The 19,374-nt window shown below is 17.8% G+C and overlaps 3 protein-coding genes across 3 annotated transcripts; 1 reads left to right on the top strand and 2 right to left on the bottom strand.

The window, feature by feature from the left end:
* Positions 1 to 1,209: 1,209 nt before the first annotated feature.
* PGSY75_1343000 (phosphoethanolamine N-methyltransferase) lies at positions 1,210 to 2,389 on the bottom strand (the record flags this gene model as incomplete). Its single annotated transcript, XM_018787463.1, has 4 exons — positions 1,210 to 1,829; positions 1,920 to 2,002; positions 2,148 to 2,178; positions 2,323 to 2,389. 4 exons carry the CDS (start codon positions 2,387 to 2,389, stop codon positions 1,210 to 1,212), a joined length of 801 nt encoding a protein of 266 aa, XP_018640205.1.
* A 2,890-nt stretch (positions 2,390 to 5,279) lies between these two features.
* On the top strand, positions 5,280 to 15,959 carry PGSY75_1342900 (transcription factor with AP2 domain(s); the record flags this gene model as incomplete). The annotated part of the gene is made up of 1 exon (XM_018787462.1): positions 5,280 to 15,959. The coding sequence occupies one exon, from the start codon at positions 5,280 to 5,282 to the stop codon at positions 15,957 to 15,959; it is 10,680 nt and encodes a 3,559-aa protein (XP_018640204.1).
* Positions 15,960 to 16,817: 858 nt separating this feature from the next.
* PGSY75_1342800 (phosphoenolpyruvate carboxykinase) lies at positions 16,818 to 18,569 on the bottom strand (the record flags this gene model as incomplete). Its single annotated transcript, XM_018787461.1, has 1 exon — positions 16,818 to 18,569. The coding sequence occupies one exon, from the start codon at positions 18,567 to 18,569 to the stop codon at positions 16,818 to 16,820; it is 1,752 nt and encodes a 583-aa protein (XP_018640203.1).
* Between the last annotated feature and the right edge of the window lie 805 nt (positions 18,570 to 19,374).

Here is a 19,374-nt window from a genome sequence, read left to right as displayed (position 1 = left end):
TTTTTTTTTTTTTTTTTTTATTTTTTTTTTTTTTTTTTTTTTTTTTTTTTTGGCTCATTTTTAAATTCGGATAATAATTATTTGTTTTTTTTTTTTTTTTTTTTTTTTTTTTTTTTTTTAATGAAACTTATGTTCATTTAATAATAAAGATAAAAAAAAAAAATTTCATAATTTCTTTTGATTATCATATTAAACGCTTATATTGTCTAGGATATTTTATTGGCTTCTTGCTATATATATAAAAAAATATGAATAATATAATATATTTTGATATGTAATATTTTAAAGATAAATAATACAATTTAGTAGGATGAATATGAAGTAAAATTATTTTATATAACATCAAACTTTTGGATATATATAATATATATGTATAGATATATATATAATGTCACATATATGTTTTAATATTCATTATGTATATATTTTTCTATTTATAATTTATTTGATTAGTTTTTAATTAATAAGAAGTTTAATTATGATTAAAATAAAAAAAAAAAAAAAATTACAAGTGCATTTAATTTTCCTTTTTTTTTTATGAATAATAAATGAGTGAATAAAACTCCTTATTAATTATATAAAAGAGTAAAATGAATTTACAAAGTACAATTATATAAATATGAAGATTACATATAATGCATAGTTATGAGATACGAAAGGAAATTATTTACATATATATATATATATATATATATATATATTACAATACTCACAACTGAAATATATATATATATATAATTTACTACTTTTACGTTACAAATATATACATATATATACTTATATATATATATATATATATATATATATATACTACTGAATTTTACTCTTTTTAATTGAATAATATAAAATATATATCATTTATTTTACTACGAATATAATCTAATTCTTTTTTTTTTTATTATTATTTTTATGATGAATTAAATTATATCTATACACAAACATACATATGCTACCTATTTTATGCACTTACAAGATATGCATAATATACTTAAACATATACTTCATAAAAATGAATTTCGTAAAAATTGAACTACTAAAAATATATGCTTGTGTTTGTATTTATCTAATTGGTATATAATACAACAACTGCATATTATGCATCGGAATACAGTAAAACATATACTAACAAATGAGGTATGTGTGTGTATTTAATAGTAATTAATTATTATATAACATATATATATATATATATATATATATATTTTGTTTTTAATTTTTGGTGGCCTTAAAATAACCCCATCTTTGCATTTTCCTCTTGCTATCCTTAATTTTTCTTGACCATCCATCTTCAAGACCAATAAATTTTTTTTCTGAAAATAATTTTAAAAATTCTTCTTTCTTTTCATATAATTTTTTAAGTTCCCCTTCTAATAATTCATTCCAATAATCACTTAAATCTTTTGATACAACATTTTTAAAATTACAAGCAGCAAGAGTATCAGCATATTCTTCAACAGTCATTAATGTATATTTTCTTTGTTTTACATATTCTTTAAATTCATCATCCCAATTTTCTTTTTTAGCTGCACAATAATCTGTAATTAATAAAGTACCATTTGGTTTCAACCACTTGTAACATTTCTGGAATAATATATTTTTATTTTCAAGAGATAAATGTAATATTGCATCTCTACTATAAATTAAATCAAAATGATTATCAGGAAATTCTTTTGTTAATATATCATTTGATTCGAATATAATTTTGTTATTTCCAACAACTCTTTCATTAGCCATACTTACAATATTAGAACATATATCAATACCGTAAGTATGAGCTCCGAATTTCTCATTCATATACATACAACCACCTCCTAAACCAGATCCGATATCTATATAAAATATATATATATATATTTAATTATTTATATATATATATATATATATATATATATATATATATATTATTTCTTTTTATTTACCTAAAACTTTCGAATTTTCATTAAGTTCAATATCGCTCAAGATTTTTTTTGTGGCTTCCAAACCTCCGGATGATATATAATTTCTGTTCATAAGAATTAAAGGGAAAATATGATATTTATAAATATATAAATAGGATACATATTAAATAAAAAAAAAAAAAAAAAAAAAATTCAATGCACATTATTAATTAAATATTATATATATGTATTTTTTTTTTTTTATATTACTCTCCAAAAATGAACTCATAAACTTTTACACCTATAAAATATTATAAAAATAAAGTTTAAAATAATGATGTTAATGTTTTTTATATTTTCATACAAAAATATAATCATCGTATATACACATATAACATATATATATTCATATTTATATTTTCATATGTTTCTAAATTTTTAGTACCTTCATCCGTATATTGATTATTTTCCAGGAATGTTTTATCAGCGCTTAAGTTTTCAAGCAAAGTCATGATGAAATAAATAGAAAGAAAACAGGCCTCTCAGGTTTTTTTTTTTTTTTATAAAGGTCAATTAGACAATAATAAAAATACAAATATATTATATATATATATATGTATGTAAAATTAAAACAAAAAAATATAAGAACTAATTATAAATAGCGCATAAAGAAAAAAAATAAAATAATATAAAAAAAAAAAAAAAATTACTTATATAAAATAATAATAAATATTATTATATTATATCCTTTCTTTTTTTTTTTTTAAATTATCGAAATTATTTTGTTTATTCTTTTACAATAGTTTTAATTTTTTTTTTTATTCTTTTTTAAAAGTTATAAAATACATAATAAATTTTTGATAATTTGGTTTTTAATTTTATTTCTTTTTATTTTTATAAAAAAATATATTTTTATTTTTTATTTGCTAAAAATTTAATAATTAAATAAATTTTTTATTTTTAAAAAAAAAAAAGAAAAAAGAAAAATTATAAAAATGACAAATTTATTGATCAATAATTTTATAATAAATAATAAAATAAAATAAAAATATAATATTTTTTTATATATAAATATATTTTTTTAAATAAATATATATTGGAATGTTATATAAAATAAAGAAGAAATACTAGAGCATATGAAATATAATCTATTATGATCTAATAATCATTTATTATTTATTTATTATTTTTTTTTTTATCTTATTATTTTATAATTGATTATTTAAATATATATCTTGTATATTCATTATATATTAATATATTTTATATATAAAAATAAATAATAGCATGCTATTTTATATATAATTTTATTTATTTTATGCAATTTGTATTCAATAATAAAAAAAATAATATGATTATATGTATGTAGCATTTATTGTATTTTTATGTATCTTACTATAGCATGTATTTATGTATGTAAGTTTTATATATGATATATATATTTATTATTTTGATATAATATAATTTAATTTATATATATTATTTTTATGCTTTTCAATATTTTTTTTTTTTTTTATAATGGAAGGAAATAAAAATAAATAGTAGTAAAAATAAAATATGTAGTGCATTATTTTATTTATAATCTTGTATTTTATTATTATTATTTTATTTTATTTTTTTGGCTCATATATATATATATATATATATATATATATTTATTTATTATTAAAGGTACTTAACCACAAAAATAATAGAAAAATTTAATTAAATAGACTTATTATTTCTTTTTTTTTTAAGGACAGAGAAAAAAAAATATATATATGATTATATATATATGTATATATAGGTATATAAATAAAATAAAATAATATATGATATAATAAATATCCTTAAGTATAATCTAGGATATATAATATTTATTTTTATATTTATTTCTTTATTCAAATAAAAGGGTTTTTATTTAATGTCCTTGTACTAAAAATTTTGGAGCCCTTAAGATATGCATGTGTATAAATAAATATATATATAAATATATATATATATATATATATATATAATTTATCTTATAATGAAAAAAAAAAAAAATTACGTACGAAACATATGTACCTTTTGAATATTATATTATTTGTAGAAATATATTCTTTTATGTATTTATAAATATATTATAATAAAAAAAAAAAAAAAAAAAAAGAAAGAAAAAAAAAAAATTGAAGATCCTTAATTCATTGTCCTCATAAAAATTACATGCACATAAATATATATTTTTATATAATATATAAAGGAAATTTTTTCGAACAATAAATTAATTCATTTTTCCATATTTCCTTTTTTTATTTCCCTAAAAAAAAATTTTTTTTTTTTATTTTAAAATATTTTCTTTACAACAAAAAAAAGAAAAAAAGAAAAAGAAAAAGAAAAGAAAAATGGTTATTATTACATATATAATTATAATCATAGGTCTCGAATAAAAACATGAATATATATGTATATATATGTACCATTATATATATTTATGTTAAGTTTTTTGTTTTTTTTTTTCCCTTTTTTGATTAAATATTAAAAAAGAAAAAAATTAATTTTATAAAATTATTTTTTTTTTTTGTTGAGGATTTAGGTAAATTATAAGGGAATGATTAATTTTTATATATTTTTTAAAAATAATCTGCTGTTATAACCTACTCAAAATATATTATACATATTAAATATATTATATATATAATATAATATTCATATAGTAAGCGCCATTTCAATTTTTTCTTCATCCATTTTTTACAGTATATTTTTATTTTCCATCACACATATTTTTTATATTTTTGTTGCTATTTTTTAATTAAAAGGAAAATATAGAAAACATCAGTTGAATGAATCTTAAAAAAATAAAATATAAAAGTATATTGGTACGTTATAAATATGTGATATATTATATATTTATAAGTATATTATATTTTTTTTATTTTATCAAAAGCTTAAAATTATAAGGAAGATTCATTTTATTTTATATTATAAATAATTAAACATTAATTATATTAAGAATAAAATATTATATATATATATATATATAAATATATATGTATATATTTTTCATCATAAAATTATACATAGAAATAAATTATTTTATAAATAAAAAAGAGAAATTTTCGATTATAATATTATACTAAATAAATTAATGAAAAAATCTCAAAATATTTCCTGAAATTTTAATTAAAATATATATATTTATATATATTTATATATATATATATGTATATATATATATTTATTTATTTATTTATTATTTATATAATATAAATTCTTATACTATAATATTTATTACTACATTGTTATTCATATGATATTATATATCAAAAGGAATAAAATAAAAAATTCAGTTGATGATTACATCTCTGAATTATATTTATTCTTTCACTTTAAAAAGAAAGACGAAATATATAAAATATCCGAAAACTTTTAAATAACAAAATAATGGAAAATAAAAGTGAATTCACCAATACAAATAATAAAGAATTTTATCAAAAGGAATATGATAATATTCCATATCATAGAAATGAATATATGAATAATCAACATAATAATGTAGATTATATAAATAATAATTATACTCATGAAATATCTTTAATAAATAATATAGAAAATTTACATAATAAAAATAACTCTAATTTATTAAGTGTTAACAATGTACAAACACAAATATATAATAATTTTCCATTCACTTATGAACATGTAGATATTACTTGTAAAGAAAAAAAAAACGATGGAATAAAACAAATATATGAAAATGAAAATAAAAATGTAAATAAAAATGTAAATAAAAATGTAAATAAAAATGAAAATGTCAATATATGTAGAGAACAAAATAAACAAAATGAGCAAAATAATCCTTTTTTTCTCGATTCTTATAAAAAAGAAAATGATATAATACCATGTGATAATAATATAATATCATATAACAATGAATCTTATAATTTACATATAAATAAAAGAAATACAAATGAAACTCTTTCAAAAGATGAGTACTTATATAATAATAAAAATTATGAAATATGTAATAATAACAACAACGACAACAATAATTATAATAATAATAATAATAATAATTTGTATGTAAATAAACATGTCATGATGGATTATTATATGAAAGATAACAATCAAAATAACTTAAACCCCTCAAACGTTAATAATATATATCATCATATTCAATATCCTGATAATAATAATAATAGTAATAATTGTAATGTAAATTCATTTGTCAACAGTAGTATGAAGGGAACAAATAATTATATTAGACATAATAATAATATTGATAATATTAATAATATAAATAATATTGATAATATAAATAATATTAATAATATTGCTAATATTGATAATATGAATCATATAAATAATACTGACAGTATGAATAATATGAATAATGTTAGTTGTGTAAATAGCAATCATTCAGAGTCATATAATAAACAAATAATTTACAATAATAATATGAATTGTCATAATAAAAACAATTATAATATAATAAATTATAGCAATAATAATAGTAATTTATCTAATTATAATATGGGAGATATTATATCTCCACATAATACATACACTCACTCAAGTTGTAATCTTCAAAACTTTAATAATTATAATATGTCAATGTATGATAATAATTCCATAAAACAATTATATCATAATAATAATAATAATATGTATCTACATAATTATCGTAATAATAATATTTATAATAATGTAGATAGTGGCAAAAATATAAATATACCTTTTCATAATAATTATAATGAAAATATAAATACAGAATCTTATAATAATATGATAAATAATAATATGAACAGACATCATAATGTAACACCTATGTTTAATAAAATATTTGTAAATTATAATAATGACCAGAATATAAAAAATATACATAATGAGAATAATTTATCAAGTTGTAAAAATATGCCTGTTGAAAAAAATAATACATTTTTTATTAATGAAAAATCTCATTTTATAGAAGATAAAAAATTATATTATAATAATATGATGGGTTCAAATAATATGGGTATATTAAATTATAAACATCCTATATATAATAATATAAATAATTGTATTCAAACAAAAGAAGAAAATGAAAAAACATTTCCATCATATATGAATGATTTAGCTGATCAACATATTAGTGACCAGGATAATATTCTATGGAAGAAGCAGTCATATAATAATATAAACATTGTAGGTGATAAAAATGAAAATGTAGATGAATTATATGATATGAATTTTAATACATCTGCAGTAAATAAAGAAAAATTAAATATAGAAAAATTAAATATAGAAAAATTAAATAAAGAAAAATTAAATATAGAAAAATACAAAACGGATTCTTATAATATAAATATGATGGGACCTGTTCATATGGATAATAAAATAAATAGTGATAATAATAAAATAAATAGTGATAATAATAAAATAAATAGTGATAATAATAAAATAAATAGTGATAATAATAAAATAAATAGTGATAATAATAAAATAAATAGTGATAATAATAAAATAAATAGTGATAATAATAAATTAAATAGTGATAATAATAAATTAAATAGTGATAATAATAAAATAAATAGTGATGATAATAAAATAAATGGTGATTATAATAAAATAAATAGTGATAATAACAAAATAAATAGTGATTATAATAAAATAAATAGTGATAATAATAAAATAAATAGCGATAATAATAAAATAAATAGTGATTATAATAAAATAAATAGTGATAACAATAAAATAAATAGTGATTATAATAATAATAATAATTCTCCTTGGGATACGAATGTTTCAAATTCGTTGTATAATAATAATTGCATAAGTAATAATAAAAGCAAATATACAAATAGAAGTAACTCGTATGAACTTAGTTTATTTAAAGATAATAAAAAAAATAAGATTAATAGTAATAATAATAATAATAATAAATATGATGATATGTTGAATAAGAAGATGTTATATAGTATTTATTTACAATCATTATTAAATAATTTGAATAATGAAATATATAATGATAATATAAATGAAGATGATAAATATAGTTCTGTAATTTATAAAGATTATTTAAAAAGAAATAATATAAATAATCAATTAATATTATATAATAAAACAAAAAATAATTTATCGAATAGATTATTTAATAATATACCTAATATAAATAATTATTTTTCTTATTTAGATTATTATATTGAATCATTAAGATTATTATATAATAAACTTTTAAGAAATCGAAATTTAATATTGATATTAGCAAAAGAAATATTTTCAAAAAATAAAAAACTTGATAAAATAAAAAATAAAAATATATATACTTCAAATAATGAAAAATATACATATATAAGACAATTATTATCAGTTCTATTACCACAACCACCTATGTATCCTCCTATAGAAATTTGGTTTTTTATGACTAAAAAATATGCATCTCAACTACATAAACTTCATTTAACTATATATATGGTATATCAAAAAATAATATATAACTTTTCTAATATATTATTACAAATAAATAATGATATGAATATTACTAAGCAAAATAAAATACAGAAAAATATAAATGAAAGTAATGATTATTTAAATTTATATGATCATGATGAAAATGAAAAAAAAAATATTAAATATGATGATGATAAACAGGAAGAAAGTTATAATCAAAAATTATATAATTTAAAAAATAAAACTAATTCAGAAACTTGTGAAAATAATACTAATGTAGAGATACAATTAGATCAACCTATTATTAATAATACTATACCTCTAACAGATCAAAAAAAAATAATCGTTCCTTTAAATTGTGATAATAATGATGATCATCATATAATAAATAATATGGATACAAATATGTTGATTGAAATAAATAAAAAACTTGAATATATTATCACATCTATTAATAATATTAATAAATTAATAGAGAAAAAAAAAAACGTTCACGATATTTTACAAGGTGGTAATATAAATGAAAAAATATATAATATTCATAATATGAATAATATTCATCCTATACACACAAGTAATGTGCGCACGTTTGAAAGTATCAGTGATAATATAATATCATGTGATGATGAAAACAATATGAATATTATTGAAGAAGAAGAAAATTTTAAAAATACAAATGGAAGAACAAATCAAAAATTAAATGATATACATAATATAAATATTGATAAAGAAATAAATAACAATATTGAAAAAAATAAACAAATACCTATTAATAACAATCAAATTATAGCATATAATAATTTGGAATATAATTCTTTGTTTAATAAATGGAATAATATAATAAAATCAGATATGCATAATTATATTTATGAAGAAAATCCATTCAATATATTAGATAAAATAAAATATGATTTAAAAGATGTATACAACCAAATGATGAATTTAAAAAAAAACGATAATATCTTAACTATAAATGATAAAATATTACATAATCTTTTAAAATTAGATAATTCAACTGAAAATATGGATATACCAAATATTTCATATGATAATAAATGGAAAGAAAACAACAACAATAATAATAATAATGATAATAATAATGATAATAATAATGATGATAATAATAACAATAATAATATCAATAATTATGATTTTAATTTAATAAATAAAGAGGTTAAAAATAAAGACACTTTTAAAGAACCAAATTTAATGTCTCATAATGATTATGCAGATGATTTAAGTATATGCTCAAATGAAGATATAAATGATATTATATATAATATAAATAGAACTGATACTATATTAAAAAAGCTAATGTATCTTTCTAATAATTATTATAATAATATGATAGAATATGATAATTATATATTACAATCATATCAACACAATGATGATATCTTAAATGAATTAAATAATAATACGGTTACATATTACAACAATATCAAAAAAACAAAATCATTTTATAATCAATTATTACCAAGAAAAATAAAAAATCAAAATATTATATTTAATAAAAATCATATTATAGCATCAAATAATATATATAATAATAATAATAATTTGTCAGACTCAGAAATTATGGAGAACGTTATGTATCCTTGCAATCAAAATGATAATCAGATGAATACAAAAGAAAGCAATGATAATTTAAAAAATATTTCTCAAGAAAATAATTTTCTCTTACCTGATAGTAATATAGAAAAATTCAGTGACTTGATAAATGTAGATATGAACAATATTGAAGGAAATATAAATATGTTTAATAATAATAATAATAATAATAATAATATATATAATAATATATATAATATGAATTATAAAAACAATGTCATATCTTCTAACAATAATTATATGAATAATATAAACAATGAACAAAATTTGAATCCTATGAATTATAATACATATGGTTATGATTTATCAAATAAGGTTAATCATTTATTTTATAATAATAATTATATGGAAGGAACAAATAATATATCTAATAATGATATAATTCAAAATGATAATATGAAAGGTGTTTATCCTCATGTTTATGATATCAATAGTAAGGTAAATGATCAAACAAATAATTTTGATACATATATAAATATACCTAATAAATGTTCTAGTAAGGATAATAAAGACTCTCTTGGAGAATATATAAATGATAGAGAAGAAAGTTATTATGATATAAATGAAAACATTATTATTAACAATATTAATGATATGAATATTTATGATAGTAGTAATATTCTTAGTAATAATAACAATTTGGATTATATTAAAAATAATGATAATAATAATAATAATAATGATCCTGTATTTGATAGTAGAAATTCATATGAATGTTCTTTACCACTATTAACAAATGGATCATATTATTATGAAAATAAAAATAAGACTTCTTCAAATATCTTATGTAATCAAGATGTAAATTTAACAGATAATAATTTTATAAATTATGAATCGAATATATCAAATAATTATAATAATAAAAGTAGTATAAATCCAAATAAAAATTTGAATATTTTTCATAACAATGTGATGATAAATGATAATAATATAAATGATAATAATATAAATAGTAATAATATAAATAATATAAATAGTAATAATATAAGTAATAATAATATAAATAATAATATCATTAATAATGATAACATTTATGACCACTTTAATAATTTCTCAATGAATAGTCCAATGATAGATATGAATTCCTTTGAAGAAGATTCAAACAATTATAATATGGTTCATATTAATCAAACAGATATAAATTTAAAAAAAAATGGGGACCTTATAAATGATATTGAAAATTTTTATACACATGATAACACATCTTCTCATCTATTAAATTATGAAGACTGTAAAAATATAGATTTTAATGATGTTTCAAATATAGAAATAGAACAAACAAATATAATGGATAGTAATAATATGTATAATCAAATAATGGAAGAAAATGAAACTAATAATTCTCATATGTCATTAGAAGAAAAAATAAATCAAACAAATGATATGTATAAAGACGATACTGAAATAAATGATGATTCGTTGGAGATTTTATTAGAAAATAATCAAAGTGAAAAAAAAAAAAAAAAAAAAGACAATCATCATAATAAGAATAAGAAAAACAACAACAATAATGACAAGAAAAAAAATGAGCATGCACATAAACATGAGGAGAATAATAATAATGAAGAAGAAAAAGTACAAAGTTGTTCTAATGAATATATAGATAGTAATAACTCAGATAATAATACTACAAAAGATAATAAATATCTCAAAAATAATATAGAAAATACAAATTGTAATACAAACCAAAATAATAATGTCATTTCAAAAAATGTGGACAATAGTTGTAATAAGAGTGATATGTCCAATGAAAAAGATAATATAAATAATACAAATAAAATGAAATTAAAGAAAATGTTAGAAATTACAAATAAATTAATTGGAAAAAAATATAGAGGTATATGTTATGATCCTACCAGAAATGGATGGTCTACTTTTGTATATAAAGATGGAGTTAGATATAAAAAATTTTTTTCTTCTTTTAAATATGGAAATTTACTAGCAAAAAAAAAATGTATTGAATGGAGATTAAGAAATTTGAATCCTAGTTCTCATGCATATTCATTTTCTTTAAAAGCAAAAGAAGAATTTAACGAGGTTTTAAATGATAATTATAAAGATGTAGGTATATTATATGACAATAAAAAAGATAAGAATAACAATCCAGATGATGGAAATAGAGATATACTATATATAAATGCTTTCTTGAATATATATAATGACGAAAAAGTTAAGGAAAAATATTCTACTGATGAAAATGATGATGAAAAAAACACACAAGAAATAAAAGAAATTAAAAATAAAATTCCAAAAAAAAAAAAAAAAACACTACAAAATATAAATACTAATGAGAAATATAATGATGACAATGAAACGTGTAATGGGCATAATAAAACTATTAAAATGACCAATAATAATAATATGATGGATGATACGCAACATACATATAATAATGATATAATAAAGGAAAAAAAAAAAAAAAAAATAATAAATAATAATAATAATGATAATGTTCTAAATACAGGAAAAAGAAAAAATGATAAACAAGATAATATAAATAATCATACGAATGGTGATTCTTCTTTGTTTAATAATTATGATGATAACATAGTTGATAAAAATAAAAATTGTAAATTATTTAGTAATACATTAGAAAAGGATGAAAATATTTCATGTGATATGGAAAATGTATCAGATAATGTATTAAAAAATAATGAATATAAAAGAAAGAAAATGTGTTCAGTACCAGGAGAAAAACTAATAAAAGATACAAACGATTTTATTGATATGATGTATACATTAGTAGAAAGTAATAATACATTTAATAACAATTCGGATTTACAAAGAGATCAAATGGATGATAAAAATGAAGAGGAAGAAAAAAAAAAAACACCAAACAATTTAATAAATATGAATAATTGTGTTGAGTATAATCATGATAATAATAATAATAATAATAATAATAATAATAATAATAATGATAATAATAATAATAATAATGATAATAATAATGATAATAACACGAAGACAGAAAATATATCTCTTATTGACAATATTGACATTACTTTGAATAATATAAATTCGGGAATTTCTTTAGTGCAGGATAATAATATATATGATAAAGATAAAAGTATTAATCATATAAATAGATACGAAAATATGGAAGAAATAAATTTTAAACACCATAATAGTTATAATTTTATAAATGGAGATTACAAAAAAGAGAAACATCTTACATCATATAATGATAATTTAAAAAATATTGAAGAAGATATATTTTTTAATAATACTAAAAATAATTTTGCTTTACATAATAATATAAATATTAAGAGCGATGAAAATTATTTTGCTTATAAAGATAAATTATTAAAATATATAAATGAATGTAAATATACAAATGAGGAAGAGAAACATATATTTGTTCAGTTTTTAAAAATAAAAACAGAATGGGTATTAGTAGAATTAAATAACTTAGAAGAAAAATATCATCATTATTTTAGAAATAAAATTGAATCTTTTTATAAAAACTATTTATTAAAAGTAAAAAATAATAAAAAACAAAATGAAAACATAAAAGAATTAGAAATAATATTTGAAAATAAATTAAATACTCCATGGATGTGTATGATATTTCCTTATTATTTTATATCCTATTTTAATTACAAAATTTTTTGTATTTTAAAATGTACAAAAAAAAAAAAAGTAAAAAAAAATACAAATTTAATAAAAGACAAAATACTTACATCAAAACTTAAAGGAGTAAATTTTATAAAATATAAAAAAGCATGGTGTTTTACATATGTAGATGTTGATGATAAAAAAAAAAAAAAAATGTTCCCAGTAAATGATTATGGTTTTGTTGAATCTAAAGCTTTATCTATATTATTCAGAAAGAGTTTCTTTTTTCATTTAAATAAAATACATAATTTTTTAAAAAATATTCTTTATAATAAAAATAATATATCAAATACTATAATAAATCAACAAAACACTTATAATATAAATGAATATATTGATCATTATAAAAAATATGAAGAATTTCTAGTATGTTATGGAAAAATTATTTATTTTAATGAAATGAAGAATATATATATATCAAGCGAAAATAAGCAAAACGCTTTAAATTATATGCCAAAGGAAATAAAACATCAAATATATAAAAATATGTGTTCTAAAATGGATGATAATAAAGGCAACAATGTGGATAATAATATATATAATGATATGGATAATAATATATATAATAATGTAAATAATAATATATATAATAATATAGATAATAATATATATAATAATGTAAATAATAATATATATAACCATATAGATAATAATTCATTTAATAATATTTGTACCAGAATTGATCCAATAAACCTATTAATAACTACTAGATATTATTTTTTAAAAAAATCAAAAATAATGAATTTTCCCAAAGGCTTAGTTTATTTATCTGGATATTTTTTATGGCTAGTTGCATTTTTAAATAATAATAACCAAGAAATAATTATATCCTTTTCTGTACGTAAATATTCATATGATATAGCTAAATCGAAATGTTTAGAATGTTATTATTGTTTATTACATAAATATAAATTTAAACCACTTAATATATCAGGTGTTATAGATATTGTATTAGAGAGTGATATCGAATGTAAAAATTATAATTTATTAGATTATTCATCTGAAGATATTATGTCACTAGAATATCTATTTCAATATTTTTCTCCATCATCATATGTTTTACATAATAATACATTATATAAAAAAATTATAATAAAGAATCAAGAATTACATAAGGAATATGATAAATTATTTCCAGGAAAATATGTACATTTGAATACATATCAAACATATCAAATAACAAATAACGATCTAATAGATAATAATATAAAATCTGCAAATGATGAAATGGTTTCTAATATATCTAATGAACAATTATCGCAAGATTATAAGAATAATTATATATCATCTAAAAATGAACAAAATAAATTTGATACTATGATATATAATAAACAAGAGGAGTACCATGATGTATATAAGGAACAAACCAATAAAAATAAGGAGCAGCATATATCAAATATATCAAATATATCAAATATGTCAAATATATCAAATGATTTATCTCCTTTACTATATGACCATCAAAATGTTACATACAAGCAAAATGACAAGAAAAGTATTCCCTTATGTTTTTCAGATGATGAAGAAGATAAAGAAATTAGTGATAAGATAAAAAAGAAAAAAGATAACAATTTAAATTGTATGCCTCACTTTCACAATGAAATGAATAAAAAAGGTACTAACTCAAATATTGCAAATCATAATATAAATGTGCAAATGCATGATTCGATGAATGGACCGACCATGTACGAAAAAATAAATATGGATAATAAAAATAATACTAACAAAATTGATGATAATATAAATAATAATAATAATAATAATAGTAGTAGTAGTAGTTGTTTTTATGTTGAAAATGTGAACAGACAACATGACAGTACTAATACAGAGAATTTGTTTACTTCCAAAAAGGTTGAAGACACATATAACCAAACATACTTAAACAATGACTATTACAACAAGATATTAAATAAAAAGATATGCTTCTTTTTTGATAATAATATACAAGATATTTATTTAAAAAAATATTATAATGAATTGTTTAATGAAAAATTAAATGAAGAAGAAAATATAAAAAATGAACATATTTTATTCAAAACAATTGATAAAAAAGAAGAAAATATCGGAATTTTTATTTTATTAAATTGTCAATGGTTATCTGATTCTTTTGTTAATAATATTAATCAAATAGAAACAAAATATGCCGATATTTATTCTTTTAAAAATTATCTTAATACATGTGAAGAAGTTTATAATTGGAAATATAAAAAGAATTTTATTAAAGAATGTGCAGAGATTTCAAAAAAATTTCCAAGAATTGTTGGTGTTCATTATGATTCTTATGCAAGTGCATGGGTTGTTAATTGCTCATTTAATAAAAAAAGACATGATAAAAAGTTTTCTGTAAAAACATTTGGATTTCTACAAGCAAGAAAACTAGCTATTGAATACAGGGAAAAATGGATACAATTAAAAACTTTCCATCGTCTAAACAATTTGAAAAAAAAAAAAGAAAATCTATAAAAAATAAAAATATTATATATAATATATATATATATATATATAATATTTATTGTTTTTGTTTATATGTGTGTTTTTTTTTTTTTTTTTTTTTTTTTTTTTTGTATACTAATTAATTTTTCTTTTTTTATTTTTTTTTTTTTGTATTTACTAAGAATTAAACTTTACACAAAAATTAAGGAATTAAATTAAATCATATATGATATAATATATGCCCATAAATATATAGACAAATATTTTATTTCTCTTTTTATTTTAGCATAAGAAAAAAAAAAGATATATAATAAAATGGTACTTTTCAAAATATAAAAGTTAACATCATAATAACCAAATAGGACCATTCTACTTTTTTTGTTATAATATCTTAAATGTACAAATATGTACTTATTTTGATTTACTCAATATATAAATTCTGTAATTTGTTATTTGTTTAATTATTTATTTTGTTAATAAACATAATTATTAATTATTGACTAAAATGGATGATAATAATAATAAGAAGAACAATGAATTGTTAAAAAAAAAAAAAAAAAAAAAAAAAAAAAATTTAAATTAAAAATAAAAATAAAATATTATATTTAAAAAAGAAAAAAGAGAAAGAAAGTATTAATGCTTAACAAGTGATGAATAAGGTTATTTTAATTATTGAACAATAATAATATTTATATAAATATTATATATATATATAATATATATTTGATAAGTTTCGACAGGAAACGCCCAAATTATATTTTTAATTACAAAGGTGATTTTTTCAATAATGATACTTAAGAAATATATAAATGTTGAAAAGAAAAAAAATATAGAAATATATATAAATATATATACATATACATATTAATATATATACATATACATATTTTATAAGGTGGGTCCTCCAGATAAAATTTCTGGACCTGCCTTGTCTAAGTACAACGAAAAATTATTAATAAATTCTTTTGCCAAGATTTTAAGATTTGTTAAATAATCTTCTTTGTCTTTCCATCCAATCAATGGATCTAATACTTCATCTGGTATACCTTCTAAATGTTCTGGTATATTAAAATTAAAGATAGGTGTTTTTTTATATTGAATATTGTTTAATTTATTTTCATGTATATAATCTACAAGAAGACGTGTATATTTGAGTGGTATTCTAACTCCTTTTTCTGAACCATAGGATCCATAAATCCATCCAGTATTAAGAAGCCATACATTTGGTTTATGTTTTTGATATTTGTCTGCAAGCATTTGTGCATATATCATTGGATGTAAAGCTAAGAATGGAGCTGCATAACATGAAGAAAAAGTAGCTGTTGGTTTGAGAATATTATCTTCAGTTCCTGCCATTTTACTTGTATATCCACTAACAAAATGATACATCATTTGATATACATCTAATTTACATAATGGTGGTATAACACCAAAAGCATCACATGTTAATAATATAATATTTTGTGGGTGTGTATGTATATATGCTGGGATTTTAGCATTTTCTATATAATTAAGTGGATATGCACATCTTGTATTTTCTGTAATAGTACAATTATTATAATCTACTTCTCTTGTAACTGGATCCATAACTACATTTTCTAATATAGCTCCAAATTTAATAGCTTTATATATTTCAGGTTCTTGTCTTTTAGATAATCCTTTACATTTAGCATAACAACCTCCTTCTATATTAAATATTCCATCATCTGTCCATACATGTTCATCATCACCAATAAGATATCTATTTGCATCAGCTGATAAGGTTGTTTTACCTGTACCAGATAAACCAAAAAATAAGGTCACATCATTTTTTTTTCCTATATTACATGAAGAATGTAATGGTAATTTGCCTTCCTTTGGCATTTTATACATAAATAATGTTAGTATACCCTTTTTCATTTCTCCAGCATATTGTGTTCCTAGAATAACCATATTCATAGATCCAAAATTTAATATAACTGATGTTTTACTAGACATACCATCTGTTAACCTATTAGATGGGAATTCTCCTGCATTATATATAATAAAATCAGGTACAAAATTTTGTATTTCTTCAGCATTTTTTGGAGGAATAAGCATATTCAACATATATAAAGCATGATAAGCTCTAGATGTAATAACACGAACTTTAATTCGACAACGTTCATCCCAACCTGCATATGCATCAATTACATATAAATTTGGTTGTAAATTTAAATAATCTATAGCTCTACTTTTATTAATTTCATACGATTTTTCTTTAATAGGTATATTTACATGACCCCACCATATATCATCTTCTGAACTTTTTTCTTGAACAATTCTTTTATCAGATGGAGATCTACCAGTTTTCTCTCCAGATATACAACACAAAGCACCAGTGCTAGTAATAAAAGAATTATCTTCATATTTTAATGCCATCTCATATAAAAATGCTGGAGTGGAATTATGATGTATACTATTTACATGTAACCCTAATTCATGTACTTCTTCATTGAATTTTGATTCCTGTTCTTGGCTTAAAGTTAAAATATCTTTTGAGCTCATAATAGGTCCTATAGGTTTCTTGTATATCAAATTTCTTCTCACTTCATCTATAACAAACTTTTTCATGTCTTCCATTTTTTCGGCGAAATCATAATCTGACGATTTTTCAACCATTTTGGATAATCTATACTATTTATAATGACAAATATATTATAGGTTCTCAAATAGGATATATGTACAAATTAAAATGTATAAATATCTTTATATTTTATTCAATATATATATATATAAATATAAATGTATGTATTATATACAAATAATATCACTCTACATATAATAATTTTTAATGACACATTTTACAACATATATAACAAATTTATAACAAATTATTATAAATATATATATAAATATATATATTTTTTTTTATTAACTACTAAATAGAATAAACAAATAAATTAAATAATATAATGTGAACACATTTTATTAAACATACATATAAATGTTAATTTTAAATATAATAACAATAAACATTTATAATTTCAAATTATAAAATAATTCATTTTCTTACACATATATATATATTTATTATATCATAAACAATTCGGCACAAATTACTATACATAATATTATATATATATATATTATTACATATTGTCATATATTTTTATAATTTTCAATTTTTAGTATATATGGGTTATATTATAAATAACAAGAAATATACCTATATATATATATATATATATAATATATGCTACTTTTTTTTTTTTTTTTTTTACATTTTTGCTTATTGAGTAATCATATGTCTTATTATTATTGTTATTATTATTGTTATTATCCATTATGTTATCTTCATTCTTATTATTATCATTCATATCAAGACCACACATATTAACAATGCTCAGGTCATTATTATTTGTAACATATCTAACCCCATTACTTGAAGTAGAGGATAAAAATTGGGAGAATTTCAAATTTTTAC

This window comes from Plasmodium gaboni, chromosome 13 (genome assembly GCF_001602025.1).
Source record: "Plasmodium gaboni strain SY75 chromosome 13, whole genome shotgun sequence".
In the NCBI taxonomy this organism is placed as follows: Eukaryota; Apicomplexa; class Aconoidasida; order Haemosporida; family Plasmodiidae; genus Plasmodium; species Plasmodium gaboni.
Note: the sequence above shows the minus strand (reverse complement) of the source record. Positions and strands in the feature narration are given on the sequence as shown.